This window comes from Charadrius vociferus, unplaced genomic scaffold, assembly GCF_000708025.1.
Source record: "Charadrius vociferus isolate BGI_N301 unplaced genomic scaffold, ASM70802v2 scaffold750, whole genome shotgun sequence".
In the NCBI taxonomy this organism is placed as follows: Eukaryota; Metazoa; Chordata; class Aves; order Charadriiformes; family Charadriidae; genus Charadrius; species Charadrius vociferus.
In genome coordinates, this window is record NW_009646309.1 from 202792 (window position 1) to 221138 (window position 18347).

The 18347-nt window shown below is 42.5% G+C and overlaps 1 protein-coding gene across 1 annotated transcript in view; it reads left to right on the top strand.

Annotated features, from left to right (window-relative positions):
* TP53BP1 (tumor protein p53 binding protein 1) overlaps positions 1-18347 on the top strand; it is a 57703-nt gene that overhangs the window by 27245 nt on the left and 12111 nt on the right. Inside the window, exons 2-11 of the mRNA XM_009884780.1 lie at positions 106-176; positions 844-1002; positions 1477-1558; positions 2439-2584; positions 3904-4024; positions 4354-4445; positions 5448-5650; positions 7305-8502; positions 15583-15702; positions 17104-17161. Coding sequence (XP_009883082.1) covers positions 106-176; positions 844-1002; positions 1477-1558; positions 2439-2584; positions 3904-4024; positions 4354-4445; positions 5448-5650; positions 7305-8502; positions 15583-15702; positions 17104-17161 — 2250 coding nt within the window. The remainder of the gene's footprint in view (positions 1-105; positions 177-843; positions 1003-1476; positions 1559-2438; positions 2585-3903; positions 4025-4353; positions 4446-5447; positions 5651-7304; positions 8503-15582; positions 15703-17103; positions 17162-18347) is intronic.

Consider the following 18347-nt stretch of genomic DNA (forward strand, 5'->3'; position numbering starts at 1 on the left):
GGTTCGGCGGTGGGGGGGCGGGGGCATCCCCCCGGAGCAGGGGGCGGCCCAGGAGGGCAGTCTGCAGGAGACCCGGGGCGAGAGGAACGCGCCTCTCTCTTGCAGTGCCCTTGGAAAGGCTGGAGAAGGAGGTGAAGGTGATGCCGAGGACGGCGCTGCTTTGCCGCACGTGGAAGGTAATGTCTCCATTTCGTGTCTCTTCTCGGGGCTGCGAACCCCATCAGCCATCCGTGTCCTTTTTCAGTTCAGCTGCCGCGGTTGTCTCGCTAGGGGTGGTCCTGCTGGTAATAATGAGGCAGAAATTGATGTCTCTTTGTGGAAGTTGATCCGTATGCTTTTGTGTTTGGAAAAAAAAATGGTGACTTCACATCACTATTAATAAGGATCTTGGAGGCAGGGAATGGCTTAGAAGAGTCATGGATGCATGTGACCATTAGGAGATGGAGCCTTTTTGTGGTGAAGAACTCCTGGCATAATGGTTGTTGTCAAAGGACTTTCAGGCACAGGATATGTATTGTCAGGGTTGTTTTCTCATCACGGAAGCCAAATCTGCTGCAGTACCTAATGGCATTACATAAGACCTTGCTGATGAACACTGGTTTCTGAGTTAATGGCCACTGTCCCTGTTCTGTTACTGTATTTTTAATTAGCACAGCTGAGATCAGAGTCCATTAGTGTATTCAGAGTTTCAGCAATAGCCTAAATACTTTTCTTGTCAGGTGGTGTATATTTTGCCCTTGTAAAGTGATCGATGGCTCTTTGATTTATTTTTTTTTAATATATTTTTCTTTGGGGTCTGTGTATATATATATATATGTGTGTGTTACGGTTGTTTGGTGCTAGATACAGGCATGTCGCAGCTGCCTTTTGGAGCTCTAGAGCTCTCGCAGAGCCAGGACTTCGAGAGTGACTTCATGCCCAATGAAGGAGATGCTAGGCACCAGTTTCACCCTGGAGCTGCTGCCCCTTCTTCCAGACTTGTGAAGACCGATGCTAAAGATGGTATGTGAAAATGACCTTAGATGTCCTTTTGTTATGCTGTCAATTCTCTCTGGTTTCTTGAAATTACAGATGTTATGTTTCTTTGACAGGAAAGACAGTATTAATAGTTTTCAAAAGTGAGTTCACAGCTTATTGATAGTTGAAAAGAACTTTGCCTTCTCTTTCCTTTGGGATAGCTCCTTTGTTTTCTTGTAGCTGTCCAGGTCCTGTCGTTGATTCTTGCATCTCTCTTTCCTAATTCTTTACCAGAATATTCAGACAATCTGCTAATTAATTCCTTACCTGGCAAAAACCTCATCCTGTCCTTTTTTGTTGGTGTTATCCTTGGTAGTTCAAGATTTATTTATTTTTTTTTTTCCACATCAAGCTTGTCTTGATATTTGTGTAATTTACAGAACTACGCTTTCTTCTCTTTGTATATTAATCCAGGTGACCCGAATAATAAATAAATTGGTTTTTTCTCTCTCTTGCTAGAACTGTGTGGGGACAGCACAGAACCTGTCTCCAGCACAGAAGCATATGCCGCCTTGGAAGGACAGCCAGAGAAGTCTGAAAGGTAAACCAGTCCATGTTCTTTGTGACATTCTGGAAGTTGATTTTATCTTTTTTTTACTCAATTTTTAGTCCTAGGAAGGTTCAGACTTAAAGGCAAAAAAGAAAAGTGAAGGGAAAGATGAAGTACTGATGAGACCTTTTTGCAGCAGTGCTGACGTAATAAGGAGTGCTTTTGCCATTCCTAGCCGAGAAAAGGGGTGGTGTCAAACTCTTACACACAGAGATATCAATAGGTTTATATTTCAGGGAGAATATGCTGGATAATAAAATATAATAATACATTTCTTAAAGTTAAATGACTGGAATATATTAAAATTAATAATTCACTGTAAGTCACAGAAGTTATTTCAAAATAACTTCATCACTGCAGCATGGGCTTTGGCCTCACAGGAAAAATCTAGACGCTTTTGAGTATTTGCTATTGTAAGCTTTATAGGTTTGATTATTTTTAGATGTGGAAACTTCAGTTTGTTGAAAACTCTCCTATATCTTTTATGCCAGATAGAATAATACTTAGCTCATCTTGTATTGTTATATTTTTGCTACACAATCATATTAAAAAGGAGGTGAAAGAAAATTCCAAAAAATCACATAGAAGTCAGTAGAACAGTCTGCGTGCCATTTAAGCATCACTTAGATTGGTAGAAAACTTACAAAACAATTCTGAAAATGTAACTTGTCAAGAATGAACATGGTATTTTGTCAGGAGAGAGAGGTTAGTCTTCTGTTTTCTTTTTTCCTTTCCCCCCCCCCCATTCCCCCCCCCCCCCCCTGCAGGATACACAAGTAAATACCTTTCATCTGTGCTGACAAATTTTCTTTACAATGTTGCAGTATTACTTCACGCTTCTCAGGTCAGTAACTGGGTCTTGCTTTTCCAGAACTCTGCAGGAAGCGGAAGACCATACCAGGAAACAAACTCCTGTCTGCGACCCAACTAAAACTGAGAAATCCCTTGATTCTGGGCACGAGGAGTCAGATATCGTGTCAAGTCAGGAAGAGATGTTTCCTGAGAATGATGCAACAGGTAACAATAGACAAGCAGAGCCAAAGTGTCCATCCCAGAGGTCAACATAATCATCATCCCTGCTTGATCTTTTTAGGCATGTAGTGGTTTAGGGTGCAGAGTCCTGTGAGGGTTTTTCACATAATTTCTGCTAAAATTGAGAAAGCTTTGGAAACAAAAGGCCACAACGTCTTTCACTGTACTATGGAGCAATGTCTAAATGCCGCTTCTTGTTAGAACAGTTACACTGGCTTTTTAAATACATTCAATTTCCTTCCTTTCTCTGCCCCTTCAATTAAAAAAAAAAAAAAAAAAAAGCAAAAAACCACAAAACCAAACCAATAGAAAAAAAAAAACCCCACCCATAAAACCCCAGCCTTTTACCCTCTTCTGAAACTGGCAATAATAATGCTCACCCTTTGTAGTGGCATACAACCTAAAGTGTGGATAAGTAGTGTAGACAAATATTGCAGACTTTCTTATGGTGGGTAACTTTGGCAAATCATTCCACCTTACACCTCGGAGTTGGCATTCTTGTTTGGGATAGGACAGGATTCTGCAATCAAAATCTTCATACCACAAGTTTGGTCAGTCTTACTTGTCGTCAGCGTTAATGTTCCTTCCCTGTAAGAAAGGAGATTACATGAAACAGGATCAGGAGAGATCATTGCTGTGTGTCTTGCCAGGAAGATGTCTATGTCTGGTTTTGGTATCCACAACTGAAAGGGTAATAAAGAAATGGGAAGGTTCTTGACAATCTTAATAGTGAAAGGCCTAGGAAAAGTTTTGAAAGGCAACTTCGTTGCAGTTTATAAAGTACGAGCTAAATGAAGTCTCACTTCATGCCTTTTGTTTAGTTTTAATTTGTGCACAACTGTGCCTGTAACAGTGTGATCTTGTGCAGGAGCCCTCTGTATCCGGAAGCTTCAGTAATGACCTCCTACTCACGCTGAGTCAGTGGTCAGTGCGAGCTGTCTTGTCTTGTCTTGTAAGAATCTTGCCTGTATTTGCATTCTTGTGCTGGATCAAATGTGCTGATATCGGAGCCACTGGGGATTTTTTTTTTAAAATTCCCAATAGGAAGACCTGTACAGTCTGGCCTGATAAAAACCTGTTCTGTAGGTACAAATTTACCTTTTTCGTCTTGACTACTTTATGCTCTTATTTCCCATACTGAACTCTTATGTGCAGTCCTTCTCCAGCTCTGTGTGAAAGTTGGCTTGTCCTTGCCTGCCCAAGAAGTAACTGTGCAGAGCATCAATATTCCTCAGAATTTTCTCATCAGCTTGGTTATTGGCCAGATTTCTAATCCTGTTTCCTTTTGTGCGAAACCGCTGCAGGGAGCGGCTGTCCAAAAACCAGGGTGGAAGATGGAAGTTTTGTGGTGTGCACCCCTGCCCGCAGTCTGCAACTCCTGCAGCTCTCTGGACAGGCACCCCTTGTACAGGAGAGTCATTCCATGTAAGCAAAAATCCCTAAACTATTGCAGTAGCTCAATTGCAGTAGTGCATTTCTACCAATCTTTTCTTTATTCAAGGACTTGTGCTTGATTTTAAGCAATCAGTGTTTCAGTTTTGCAGTGTGAGACAACCATGGCTTTATTTTGCGATGAAATGAACTCATGATGCCCATATGGTCAATGGCCATTTCTCAAGTCTTGTGCTAGTCAACGTGTGATGCTTTTATGAGAAGGCTTCTATTGTGAGAAGCGGGAGCTATATTTGGGGAGAAGTTAATGCATTTTCTAGCGATGCATGGTCTTTTCCGTGATCCCTTTTCTTGGTCTGCAGTGTCTCTTCAGGCCTAGTTACTCCTCCTCCTGTTGCCTTTGGATCCAATGCTCTTGTCCCCAGCAGTCCTACGGAACAGGAGCAAGCAAAAGGTAAAACTTTCTGCATACTGGTCTGTGGCTGTGTTTCTGTGCTCTGTGGTTTAGTCTGAGCATGCAGCCTCGTCAAATGATGCTAAAATTGTATTTAAAGAGTAAAGCAAGATTGAGAACACTGAAAGAGGTAGATGAGGAGAGATCTGTATTTGAGTCAGATGCTGATGTTTCCTGTATAGCTATCGTAATAAAATTAGTACTGTTGGCTAGCTCCCCTTCACTTGAAAGATGGGAGGTACTTTGTATGGGACACAGATTGCTGCTTGCAGTTGTCCTCCTTTCTTAGGGACAAGCCATTCTTGCTACAGGCAGATACCGGTATTAAGTATATACTGTTGGGGCAACAGAAAGGACAGAGGAGGGTTGCATCATAACAATTATTTTACCTTAAATTGGAGGACTTGCACAGTGTTCCAGAAAGCTTTCATACATTATATGTGTGTATTCTAGAACACCATTCCAAAGAGGGATTGTTCTCTATGATACCTTGGTTCTTAAAAACATTTTCTCTAAGCACCCGTTTGCCATCAGGGATAAGATGTCCATCCGCGCAGACTTCTAGTATGATACAAAATCACCATTCCTTTCTGTGAGATTCCTGTCACAGAATGTGAAATACTTTTCGAATAGATATTTTGTTAGCTGAGCTCAGAATTTGGTTGCATTTCAATAAAGACAGCAAAAGGAAAAAAAAAACCTCAGAAATGCTTTTTATGAATTTCAGATACCTTTTCCTAATTGTAGAAATTCTAGACCTGTAGCAAAATACTTATATGAATTCTCAACAAAATGCTCTCCCCCACCTTAAGTTTAAGGATATGGATGGTTTTGTTGATTTCTTCCCCCTCCAAAAAGAAGTCACCTGGACAGAAGATTCACCCATTAAAGTATGAGAAAGTTGTGTACACTACTGAAGACAAGTCAGACAATAGAATGATGGAAACTTTAGGTACAAGGCAAGAATTTGCTGGTAATGTATTTTCTGCTCTTTCAAACCAGATGAGCAGATGGATATATCTATCCCTGCAGAAGGAAGAGAGCTGATGCAGAAGCAGAGAGGAGATACGCTGGTGGAGATGGCTATCCCATGTGTCCAATCAGGACCTCTTGTCCTGCCACAGGCTTCAACTCCAGTGTCCCAGAGTGCCCCCGGCTTCTTTCCTGGGTCTTTACCTGTACCATCACAACCAGAATTCTCTCACGTAAGGGTTCCTGTAGATATCTTTTCAGAGTTTTTTATATGGCTGTTGCAGAAGATGTGTGTTTGAGTCAGCCTCTGCACTTGTGTTGAGCTTCCCTTCTGAGCTGGTTCTCATGAGCTTCCCTCCAGTAGTAGTTATATATTGATCATACTTGAGCCAGCAATGTGCCCTGGAGGCCAAGAAGGCGAATGGCATCCTGGGGTGCATCAAGAAGAGTGTGGCCAGCAGGTCGAGGGAGGTCATCTTCCCCCTCTACTCTGCCCTGGTGAGGCCGCATCTGGAGTACTGCGTCCAGTTCTGGGCTCCCCAGTTCAAGAAGGACAGGGAACTGCTGGAGAGGGTCCAGCAAAGGGCAACGAAGATGATTAGGGGATTGGAACATCTCTCATATGAAGAAAGGCTGAGGGACTTGGGTCTCTTTAATCTAGAGAAAAGAAGATTGAGGGGGGATCTTATTAATACTTACAAATACTCAAAGGGAGGATGCCAGGGGGATGGGAGCAGTCTTTTTTCATTGGTGCCCAGTGATAGGACGAGGGGTAATGGGCACAAACTTGAACATAGGAAGTTCCATCTTAACATGAGAAGGAACTTCTTTACTTTGAGGGTAGTGGAGCATTGGAACAGGCTGCCCAGAGAGGTTGTGGAGTCTCCCACTCTGGAGACGTTCAAAACCCGCCTGGACGCCGTCCTGTGGAACCTGTTGTAGGTGACCCTGCTCTGGCGGGGGGGTTCGACTAGATGATCTCCAGAGGTCCCTTCCAACCCTAACCATTCTGTGATTCTGGTGGTTTATGCTGCAGAGAAAACGCAGAACAGCTTAAGAGGGCATAGTGAGTTACTGAACGTAACGTTTGTTGCCTTTTAATCTATGCTAGAAACCTTTTTTGTGCTTTTTTTTCCCCTTTTTGTCTTTGAAAGGCTGCTGTTTTCTGATGCTGAACTGGGCATCCTGCATCTCAAACTGTGTCATGAATTAGACTTTTAACAGGATAGACTTTAGCATCATTTGTCATGGAGAAAGTGAAGCTGTTTTGTAGCGAAGCATTCGTATTCCCCTAGAAGGCTAGACTTCATTTACTGCATTTTTCAAGTTGCTTATTCTTATTATCTGTTGTTTCCTTTGTGCTTTTTCATTCTGGAATTTGCTACTGTTCAAAGGGATTTAACAGTTGATGGCTTTATAGCTTAATACTACAAATTTCATCAAATTAAGGCAGAAAATGAAGGTTGTTCTAGAGACTAGAGTAGTTGAAGCAGGGCTTCTCCTTAGCCTAAAATGGTTTTCATGCTAATATAATAGATCGCTCCAGAGAATCTTTTCAGAACTCTTTGTTGTTTGAGTAAAAATAGCTACTAATTTGCAATACTTGACCTGTGCTTCATGATTTGGTAGTGAGAGGTGTACCAAGGATTCTGTCTGACTTTGCCACAGAGGTACTAAAAAGTAATAGGTGGTGATAATTTTTCTCAGCAAGAACGGGGCAATTATGAGTCATACAAAGGGAGGGGGGAAGTTTGAGGTTTATTTTTATCTGTAGTTTTGTGCTGAGCTTGCTCTGCTCCATAATCCAGTGTAGTGTTCTGGGAATAAGAAGTAAACAGTCCTACTCGGGATGCCCTGACGCTCCACGTCTCACTTTTTTCATTTTAGGATATCTTTGTTCCAACTCCGAGCCCAGAGAAGAAGCCTGAAGGAGAAGAAGCAGCTGCTGCTTTAAGCCATTTATGCTTACCAGGAAATCTCTCTGGATCCACAGATGCTGTGTCAAAGATGTCTACAGGTGACTCTGTGTCACAGCCCTCTGAGTCCTGTAAGCTGATGCTTTCTGCAAGTGAATGTAGCCAGCCCACGAATACAGACGTCAGTTCAGGCTTTCTGAACATGGGCCAAGACAGCGAAACCACACAGGTAGAGACAATTTCTGAATGCAAGGCCTCGGACTTGAGACTCTGTTCCGTGAAGAATGACAACATAAAAGTGAGGCTGGATGCAGGTGATCAAGCCCTCTCTGAAAACTGTGAAGAAGCAGAAAAGGAGGATTTACGGACTGCAGAAGAGCCTGTAATGCAGTTAGTTACTGCAGATGTAGCAGGAGATGGGTCATTAGCCCCTACAGCTCATCGGGAGATTGAGCATATTTCTGGAAGTCAGGCTGCTGCAGGTCAGGGCAGAGAAGCGCAGTCTGAGGATTATCCATTGGAAGAGACTTCTGAATCTGAGGCAGTTCCTGAGACTCAATGTGAAGAACAAGAAGAAAAACTGCAAGTAAAAGAGAAGCAAATAAATGAAGATGAGTCCCTTTCTCAGAGGTTTATTCTTGAAAGGGAAGTACAGTGTCATGAAGATATGGAAGTGGAAATTGCTGATGGTTCTTGTAAAAACAGCAAAAAATTGTCTGATCAGGCCCAAGAATTAGAAAAGATTGGACCAGAAAGCTGGGGAAAAGAATCCTCAAAAGGTTGTACTTTTGGCACTGGAGAGGCAAAGAGCATGGATAAACTGTCCTTTAAGGCTGCTTCAGAAAACATGCCAAAGCTCAATGAAGTTTTATCTAAGCCTTCTGTAGGGGAGTTGCTGGAACAGCATAACAATTTGTTTCCTAAGTTAAAGGGTGATGTTCCATCAGAAGTGGTGTGTACCAAAAAACATCCAGGTTCTTCAGAATTGGGACAGATAATAGGGAATCAGCCACCACTTCAAGAGAGAGGGGCTGATGTGCTGGTGACTCAGCAGGAGAATCAGGTGCCGGACAATATGGAGGACACTGTTAGGACAAGGAACCTGGAGCAAGAAGAGCAGCCACAGCTGCAGGAGAAAGCAACTGCTAATTCCCCCAGCCCTTCCAGTGGTAAGTGGATTTAGGTTAGTAGTTCACAGGTGTATATTTTGAATAATGTCAAGGACAGCTGTGTACAATCCTCGGTGTTTACAGGGAGCACTGATCTTGGATGTGTGTTGAACAGTGTCTCTTCAGAGCAGCGCTACAAGTTACTGTGTTACGTACATAACGTGCCTTTACTCTTTTCTCCTTTGTCACACTACTGCAGGCAGCAGTGATACAACGATATGGTAACTCCTGTTGGTAACACTCGCTGTTTTATGGCAGAAAGGCAGAGCAACTTTGATAACTCAGTGTGTTTTGACCTTGGCAATGCTCAGGGATATTTATAACTTCTGCCCCCGCAGAAGCGGCAGCAGTAGTGTCCTTGAAAGGAAAAGGGTGTGTGGTAGTCTGTACTCTCCCTCTTGTAGGTCTACTTGGTTTTTTTCTTTTTTTCATTCTCAGAGCAGAATGTTTTTTGTGGGGCTGTATAGAGCAGCTTTGAGCTAGAAACTGATACAGCAAATTTACCTTGAGGTTATTGTAAAGTAGAATGGCTTTTCACTCACGTGTAAGCCATGGCTTGACAGGTATTGTCATGATGCGTTGAAATCCCTTTAACATGCTGTTGTGTAGTTACACAAGAAATGTGGAGTGCTATATGTGAGTTTGTGGAGCTTTTGTCTCTTAGTTGGCTTCATTTTAAAATGTGGAGTTCTGTACTCCTCAAATGAGAAAGTAATAGAAAAAGAAGTTTTTCTAGAGCTTTGTATTGAACTGTATACATTTTTGAGATCTAAGTAATCTTTCATTAAACTGCAGGATCAGAGTGCGAGTTCTGCCCTTATGATCATGGTAGGTGACTTCCAGTCTGCTGAAGCTGGTGATTAGGAATGCTGAGGGTCTGAAAACATTACTTGTCAGTAAGTGATGGTTGTCTGTACATCTTCTGAACAGAGTAGTATGTTAGTAGAGGTTTATTTACTCTTTTCACTGATTTGCTGAGTAATTTATGCTCTGTGAATTATCTGTAAGACCTTCAGTTAGAGTACAACGGAGCATGAATAGAATTGTGCAGCGCTATTAGAATTAAATGAGATGTCTAGCAGGGAAGATGTTTGTGAACCATCTGATAGATTCAGATTGACCAGTCCGTGGTTTTGATTTGTGGACCTTACAAAGCTGTGGGCTGGATAGAATTTCCTTACCACGCAGAGGTCATGGTATTGTTATATAGCGCTGTTGTCTGGTCTGCAGAGCTTTTTTTCAAGTGATTATGTTTTCTAGTTTTTCGTTTTGAGAAATTAGTGTAAGATATACTGCTTAAAACAGTATACATTTCTTAACACTCGGCCGTCTTTCTCATTTTACATATTCAGTTGATAACCGGTCTGAATAATTCTCTGTTCTTTGTCAGTGAGAGACACCTCTCTTACTTTCTCTGCCAATTTATGTTTGGGGTTTTTTTGAGAGCTGTACATTTCTTCAAAACTTCCCTCATCGGTCTCAGAAGTCCAATATTTTTTATTACTGTTTCCTGAACTACTTGATTAATTTTTCCAGTTATGCACTGATCCTTACTGCCACTTACAGCAGCTTTGGCTGTTTCTTCATGAAAGCCTTTGGAGCTCATTCTTATATGGTTCCCTCCCCTTTTCTTCAGTTCTTGTGACCTTGAACCGTGCTGACTTCTGGAACATGTGATCCTGTTTGGAAAGGTCAAAATGGCAGATTTCAAAAAGGAGCAAGATGAAGAGCTTTCTTCTTTATGTCTGAACAGAAGTAGGTGAGATGACTTTGAAGTGCTAGATGGAGACTTGGATGAAAAGGGACTGAGTGTGATACTTATGTGTGTTTTTAATACCAAGTTTGCTGGCAAGTTTGAGAAAGATAACTGTTTAATAGTATGAAACTGGCTAGTGGGAAGAATCTTGAGATACTAAAAAATAGGATGAAGGTAGTATCTTGCATTGTAAGATAAGAATGGCAGGTAAATATTGATACCTGTAGAAGTTAGATTACAGTGAGGTGTGGAAAGAGATTTGAATGCTTATGCAGGTCATCAGTTTTGGAGAGACTTCCAGCAAAAGATAATAGCAGTTTTCAAACTAGGCTTTGCTATAGGTATCTGTTGACCTATTTTAAAACAAAATAAAGCTCAAATTATTTTCAAGGAGTATGGATGCTTGTGGCCACAGCTTTTTAACATCAGTGTCATCCAAGAACAACTTCTGCAGTGGTTACTTTATTTTGAGCTAAATGTATGTTTACTCATGTGAAAAATCCTATACTTTAGGGATTCTGATATCCTCTTTGTTTAGATTAAAACAAATCTACTTTCCCAATAATGTAATCATGAATTAATCTGTATTGTTGACCACTGCTTAATATACCAGCTATCATAGCAATTTAAATGATGTAACTTTTGCACCCATTCTTATGAGCGTGGTAGGACCAGTCAGATGTTTGGGAGCTTTTTTTGGTTTTGTAATCTTTAACATCCCATAGCTAGTGACCATCACATTCTTTCAGAATGTTATAGCAAACTGCTGTGCTGTTGAGTGTGAAAGTAGAGTATTTCAGTTGACCAGAAATGCAATTTTTTTAAAATTTAGTGCATTCTCTGACAGTTGAGTCTTTGTTGGCATAGGGAACTGGTGTTAAGCAAGCAATATGCCGGAGGCAATTTGGTGAGTTGTTCTGTGCATCAAGATGGTAGTGTCATCAATTTCAGATTTAACTTCTTAATTTGTGGTTTTTAGATGTGTCTTAGCAACATCTTATCCAAAGTTTGGAGGCTGCCTCTCTAATGATATTTAGGGGAAGCTTTGAATATTGTTTATAAGTGGTACAATTGAGCCATGCTTTATTTTTCAAATTAAAAAAAAAAAAAAAGCTTCAGTGACAGGTTTTGGAGACTACACACAAAATCTGAATCACCAGGGTTTGAGGTGCTCTGTGGACCAAGAAGACCAGCTGCTTTGCTAGTGTTAGATTATTCTGTGGCCATTTTTGTTGTTGTTGGGGTGGGTAGCGAGCTTGCTGTGTGCCCTCCTTGCTGCCCTAAGGATCTCAAACTCCACCATCTCATGGTCACTGCAGCCAAGGCTGCCCTTGAGTGTGACATTACCCACCAGCTCCTCCTTGTTGGTGAGAACAAGGTCCAGCATGGCAGCTTTCCTTGTTGGTTCCTCTGTCACTTGGAGAAGGAAGTTATCATCGATGCATTCCAGGAACTGCCTGGATTGCTTATGCCCTGCTGTGTTCTCCTTCCAACAGGTATCGGGGTGGTTGAAGTCCCCCATGAGGACCGGGGCTTGTGAATGTGAGGCTGCTCCAGTCTGTCTATAGAGGGCCTCATCTGCTGGGTCTTCGTGGTCGGGTGGGCTGTAGCAGACCCCCGCTGTAATGTCTCCTGCCCTCCCTTTCATCCTGACCCATGAGCTCAAAGACTAGAATGTAACAGATTATAGGGCTACGGAAGAGAAATTTACTTGTTGAAGTCTGTTTCTAGGACTCTGTGGAGTTTATAGAAGTTGTGGTTGTCTGTGAAATCTTTTTTTGTAGATTGTGCAATTTTGTATGTACAAAACTTAATTCAGAAAGTTTTCCTTTTACTGGTAATATAAAATAAAGAAGAAACAGATAAGCGGTGCAGTTAACATCATTGTGATAAAGTTTAAGCATACCAGGTTAAATAAAAAGTTAATATTTTTATTAAAATAATGCAGACTTGTATTGTCAAGCTCTTAAATCTTTTTAACATTGCCTCAGGCCTGACTAGAGTGATAATTCTTAATCTGGAAGACTTCTGGAAGTAAAGTTGTTTCTTATTTTCTAATGGGGTCATTTTGATATATCACAGATAGGTATGAATTACCTATGGAGACAAATGTATGTAAGCAAGCTTTTGTCCTGTCTATTAAATAGTTGTGCTAGTGAGTTAAGAACAGAGTTAGAAAGGGCTTTTTGAAAGACAAAGCAGAAGGTGTTAAATAGAAGGCATAGGGTTCTTTGGGGTGGTGGTTTAGAAAGGTTTTTTCCCTCTGTTCTTTATGCACGGAAGACAGTGGCTGTCTGGTACTGCTACCCTCCTCTGCAGATCTTCATGTGGCCGAGGGCCGCAGTGATGTGCCACGTCCCCTGGAGAGGGGACGGGCAGGAGAGAAGGACTCGAGCAGAGGGAGCTGCGCTTGAACTGCCTAGGAGCCGCAGGCTGGCCATCCACGTGGTGGTGTTGTCAAGAAGCATCATGGCATGCGGAAACCGCGGTGGGACTCATCTTTTCACCTGGAAGAGAAGAGAATGGTAGCTCCGCTTCGCTTAGTTTGACTGGGAGTGGGGCAATTCCTTTGTCCCCTCCGTTGTGAGGGCGCAGTCCTGCGCTGTGCTGGTCGCTGCCATCTGCGCTGTGCCAGTGTCGTGGTTTGGGCCAAATCGGCTACTGGGGACCTGAAGGACCCCAGATGGGACCGACAGATGCTCTCCTCTACCCCTCTTCAGAGAGAGAGGCAGAGGAGGAAAAAGAGACTTACGAGTTTAGAAGGAACTAAACTACTTTAATGAAATATTAATAATAAAATAATAATAAAAAAAAGAAATATATACAAACCCGTACCAAGCTCCCGAGATGACAATCACGACACCGGCTGGCACTGGGGCAGTCCCAGGCTGGACTCAGTGACGGACGGGAAATGGATTCTGGATCCGTATCCAGCCCTCAGCCTTTATACTGAGCATGAGGCAGATGGGATGGAATACCCTCGTTGGTCAGTTTTGGGTCACCTGTCCTGTTCGCTCCTCCTTGCAGGTGGGACCCCACTATGCTTTTCCGCTTCCGACCCTCCAACGAGGCAAATAACAAAGTTGGTTGGCCTTGGGTGTTATAGCAATAAGTATAAGCAAGGTCCTCTCTGCATACCATGGCTGGGCATCAGCTATAAACATTGGTCTTATCACCCTGAGAGAGTGAACACTGTCTGCACAATGTGCTGTTAATTTCAGTTGTTAGAGAGGCCCAGCTAAGAAGTGAAGTTACTGACCAAAAATTGGTTCTGTTTTACCTCAAACCAGGACAGCCAGACGTCCCGTCGCCCTGTGGAAGTGTGACCCGAGCTAATGAAACTGTTTGTACCTGAGCATTAGCAAACTTGAGAAAGACAAAGCGGGCCAAAGAAAGACCCAATCTTTTGATGCTGAAGGATAAAAGGAAATGTTATAGGGTGATGATCTTAAGGACATGAGAAAAGTGTGTAGAGAGAATTAACCTTCCATTTTTACAACAGTTGATGCAGTTACGTGAAAGCAGTTAAGCTTTCAGGCATACACGTTTTTTTCAGGTCTTGTGAGTATGAAAGCTTCTTTTTTTTTTTCTCTAATGGTATCTGTTGGTTTAGTAACTGGATTTTCTCTTATTAAAATGCAGGTTGATCACTTCATAAATGCTTTTTGATCTTTTGTTATTAGCCTGCCAAATGCTAGAAGGGATTGTGGTAGCTAAATCTGTCAAAATTCGGTGGAGTTTCTAAAGATTTCAGTTTTTATTTAAAAGACTTTAAATAGGTCATGGTATGACAGGCATTCATAAGCTGTTTATGAGAAACGGTAGTTGGCCTTTTGATGTGTGGTGTATCCACAAAGTGTGAGGACCATTACACTGTGAAACACTTATGCCCTGCAAAACTGCGCTGAGGTCCTTGGGCTGATCTCAGGGAGGTTGCAAGTGCTGAACTGTATCTTTAAAACTTGTGACAGCAGCGCAGGTGATGGTTTCTAAAGTTTTCAGGTTTTTTTTTTGTGAGGCTATCATGTGGCTTCGTTTGCCACAAGGCAGTTTGTGAATCATACATCAGCAACTTGTGTGACTAAAGAATGATGCACTGCATCTGGCTGTAACTAAAAGCTGTGGCTGAGTATCTAGTCCTAGCTCTTGCAGTAACTTGAACTTGTGTTTTCATGACCTTAACTAACAATTTTCCAATACTGTTTAGTTTGGGGTTTTTTTTAATACGTGCTTCTTAAAATTCAGGAGTTATGTAAATTGTGACTTGCATTATTCAAGCACTATCTTGAAGGAAATCAAAAGAATAGGTACAGTTTTAGGAAAAAGGGAAAAGGAAGGATAGTGACAAAGATGATGAAAACCTATTTTGACCTCATTGTGGAGAGGAAAGGGTTATTCTGTTAGTTTTGTTAAATACTTCTATGCAACCTGGAAAGAATGCAGCCTGCTACTGATACATGATGTTGAAGGATTGCAAATAAATGGCATGGGGTGAGGCAAAAGGAGGGAGCATTTTACTAGGTTTTTAATGTATTTTACCTGTTAAATCCTGTGAGATCCACACACGGTAAACCCACCAAGGCATGGTTCCCCTGACGCGATCGGCTGCCTCAGCCGATAGACCCCACAGATCCTCTGTGCTGGAGGCAGCACAAGAAGGGGCAGAAGCAGCAGAGAGGAGAAGAGGATGAGGCCAGTCCTTCTGGTGGCAGCCAGTGGCTGGTTATGGGACTGCAGCATCTGGTACTTCTCAAAGCTTACTTTCCAGGCAAGTTTCTGCTGTCATCATCTAACCCTTAGTTGACAGCTACTAATTGTTTGGGCTCATAGTTGGCTCTCTGAAGTGTATCTACGGACCTTTATCCCAGGCTGTTTGATGATAAAGCATCATTCTGCGTACGTTTTGGTTATTCGTTCAGGTAACACGTACCTCTGCCAATTCACTTCTGTCCTAATCTTCGCTTCTGTTTCTGGCCTCATCTCCTTTTTCTGTGGAAAATCCTCACCATTTCTGAAGCAGAACTGCATTCTGTAAAAGTCCTATTTTTTGTCAGGATATTTAGTCTGGCTTTTATATAGCACCTGGGGACAGCTGCATCAAGTCGACCACAGCCCAGACTTCCACAGAGAGATTTTCCACACAAGAAGTGAGGAGGATCAGTTAGAGTGGCTGTCCTGAAACCAGTACCTGTTCGTAGGGTTGTACAGGACAGCACTGGGGTTATGCTTTTCCCTGTTTCCACAGGACAGTGAACCTGTCCTTTTGGCATTTGAACCAAAGGAGTCCCCTCAAATTACTAATCCTGGCGTTCTCTGTCTTGTAGGAACCCCATTTCATTTTACTTTGCCGAAGGAGGGTGACATCATTCAGCCCTTGACAAACATAACGCCGCCTCTTATTGGCCAGCTTAAAATGGGACCCAGACGACACAGCACGCCAATTGGTGAGTTTGTCCCGAACGGCTCTGTTCTGCGGTGAAAGGCTGTTTGGAATCTTTTGATTCTTGATGTGGGATCTGACGGGATAACTCAAACCTACCTTGACAAAACCCACTGCTGGTCTTTGGGGAGCGCTCATCCCTTCTCCACACTTTCCTTGTTATGTTCTTTCCTCAGTCTCCAGTGGAGGTGTTTGCTCCCTGAGTATGGGGTGGTATCGAACGTTGTCTTCCTTGTACTTATTGCGTTCCCACGTACAACTTCATTAAAGAATGCAAAGGACCCCTCTGGGCAGTGAAAGAGTTTAGACTAAAAGAAGAGTGTTCCCAGTATTCATCATCTGTTAGCAGGACTTTCTCTGCTAGATTCACAAAACAGAACCCTGTGTTTGCTGGATGAAAGGAGTTGTGTATTTCTGCTTGTGTAATAGTAAAGTGCTCTGTCCCGGGCTAAGGATGATACCCGTGCTGCAGAACGTTCATGCTTCAGAACTCGAGATAGGAATTTCCACCACTGCACTGTTACTGATAATGCGTGTAGTGAAGCATCTTCAAAACAGAACTGGGACCTGAACCGCAGCTGTGTGAATGACAGTAGCTACTTTTTGGTTTACTTCTTTTTGTTTTCCTGTTTTCAGTGGATGATAGTTGCCCGGACAGCACTATAGCAACTAGTGATGTTACAGCAGAGGGCACAATGGGGACCAACAATGTCACTCTGGAAAGTGCAGTGGCATCAGCAGATGTGTCAGAAGTGTGCGAGAAAGGAGATTCTCATGTGGTTCCTGAGGCTGATGCAAAACTCTCTCTGCGAATGAACCTTGTTACCCCTGTGAACGATGGGAGCGATGAGTCCCTGCCATTTAGCTTGGAAAGTAAGAAGATGAAACCTTGAAACATACCAGTCCTGCTATATCTCGGCCCTAATGCAAAACCTCTTTGTGGCATTCCCTGAGACAGTCTTTAAGTCTCTGTAATTATTCTCATTTTTCTTTTTTGATAGCGTCACTTAAATTTGTTTCTCTATTTCTGCAATTCTAAGCAAGGATGGAGTGAGAGGGGGGGCCTCTATTGTGAGGAAAGATATTTCCAGCAGACTAAAAATTGTGATGTATAGTGGCAACGTCACAGGACAAGAAGTGGAGTTTGATTATATTGGGAGAGAAAAGATTTTAAAAGTATAATCTGGACAAAAAAGTTTGACAGCATTTTATTCAGAACACTGACAATCAGTCTAATAGTCTGAAACTTGCAGCAACTCAGGTCTATGATGAGAAGTTGGGTGGGGAGGCCTGGGCACCCTTTGTCCAGTCACTCAGCCTCTCCTCACTGAGCGTGGAGGGCTGGGACGAGGCAGGAGAGTCTGAGGTGACACAGAAATCATCCTTCCCTTCCTTCTTGTTTCAGAGCCTACAGCCAGTGACAGGAAAGATGGATCCTCTGCTGCTGCCGGGGCTGCTGCCAGGTAACTGCATGTTGCTGCACTGAGTTAATAGCAAGGTCTGGGTAGATCCTTTTTCCACTCGTTACCAGCAGTGAGGAAAAAAAAAAATAGAATGAGACACAGAAGCAGGGAATACTTTAAGCAGTAGCCATGGCATTAACTCCTTAGCTCTCGCAGAAGGTTCTGAGTACGTAGGTAAGGTGGGTGCTCCACCTGCTCTTTCACTACAGGCTTTGTGCTTCTACTAATGTCAGCATTTTGCCTCCTGATTGTAGTTGAAGCAGAAATTCATGTCCTGTGCAGTCTGGAGTACAAGTCTGCCCTATACACGTCTTAAATTTCAAATACATGGTTTTCTGCTTTCTTTCCTTATTGTGCAATTTTCTGCAAAGAATCTCTGAGCAGTTCTGAAAGAGAATTCCTTTTTGATGTGAAGCTAATATAACCTCAAATAAAACCAGGTCATAGATGTACTAAAATCACAGTTTGACATGTTCACCAAATCGTGTTACTCCTCTGGTCTTTTGATTTGTATATATTTATTTTATCTCACATTTAATGCCAAGCATTGCTTGATTTTAGCTTTTAGGGGGTTATGGTTTGTTAGTACTAATAAGAATCTGAGTCAGAAGATAGTGACCTGTAGTCATCCGAGTGAAGTATAATGGTTTGAAGCAGTGAGAAAACTTGGAAGTAAACTCAGTATCTCGTCATGGGTTTGCATGCTGGGTGGTAATCGTGCCTCAGTGCTGGGGATGAGTGGCAGTCATTCCTCACTGGTTGAGGATGGGCTGCCTTTGTAAGTATAGGTTGGACTTGATCTCTCAGGGTCTGCTTTATGACTGATGTTCCCAATATTTTGGCAGTGTCATGAAAATTCTGAGAAGTAAGCCATAAATGGTCTAACTGTGTCCCCGGGTGGGTACCAGAGGTAGTAGATGGTGAAACTCCTGATGGTGCTGCAGTTTTCCAGACTACATTTTCTGGAATTGTTACATTGCTATTGACTGTTAGGGTGTCTGCAGAAATGGCAGAAATGCTTATGCAATGGCAGCTTGTTTCTTGACCTTTGAGACTGACCATCTCACTCGTTCTGTGGCTGGATGGGTCAACAACCTCAGTACCAGTTGTTGCTTTCCCAAGGGGCTAGACAACTCTCTTGTTTTGCTGTAAAAGGGGTTTTCTCACTCCCTGATGGTTTTTTGTT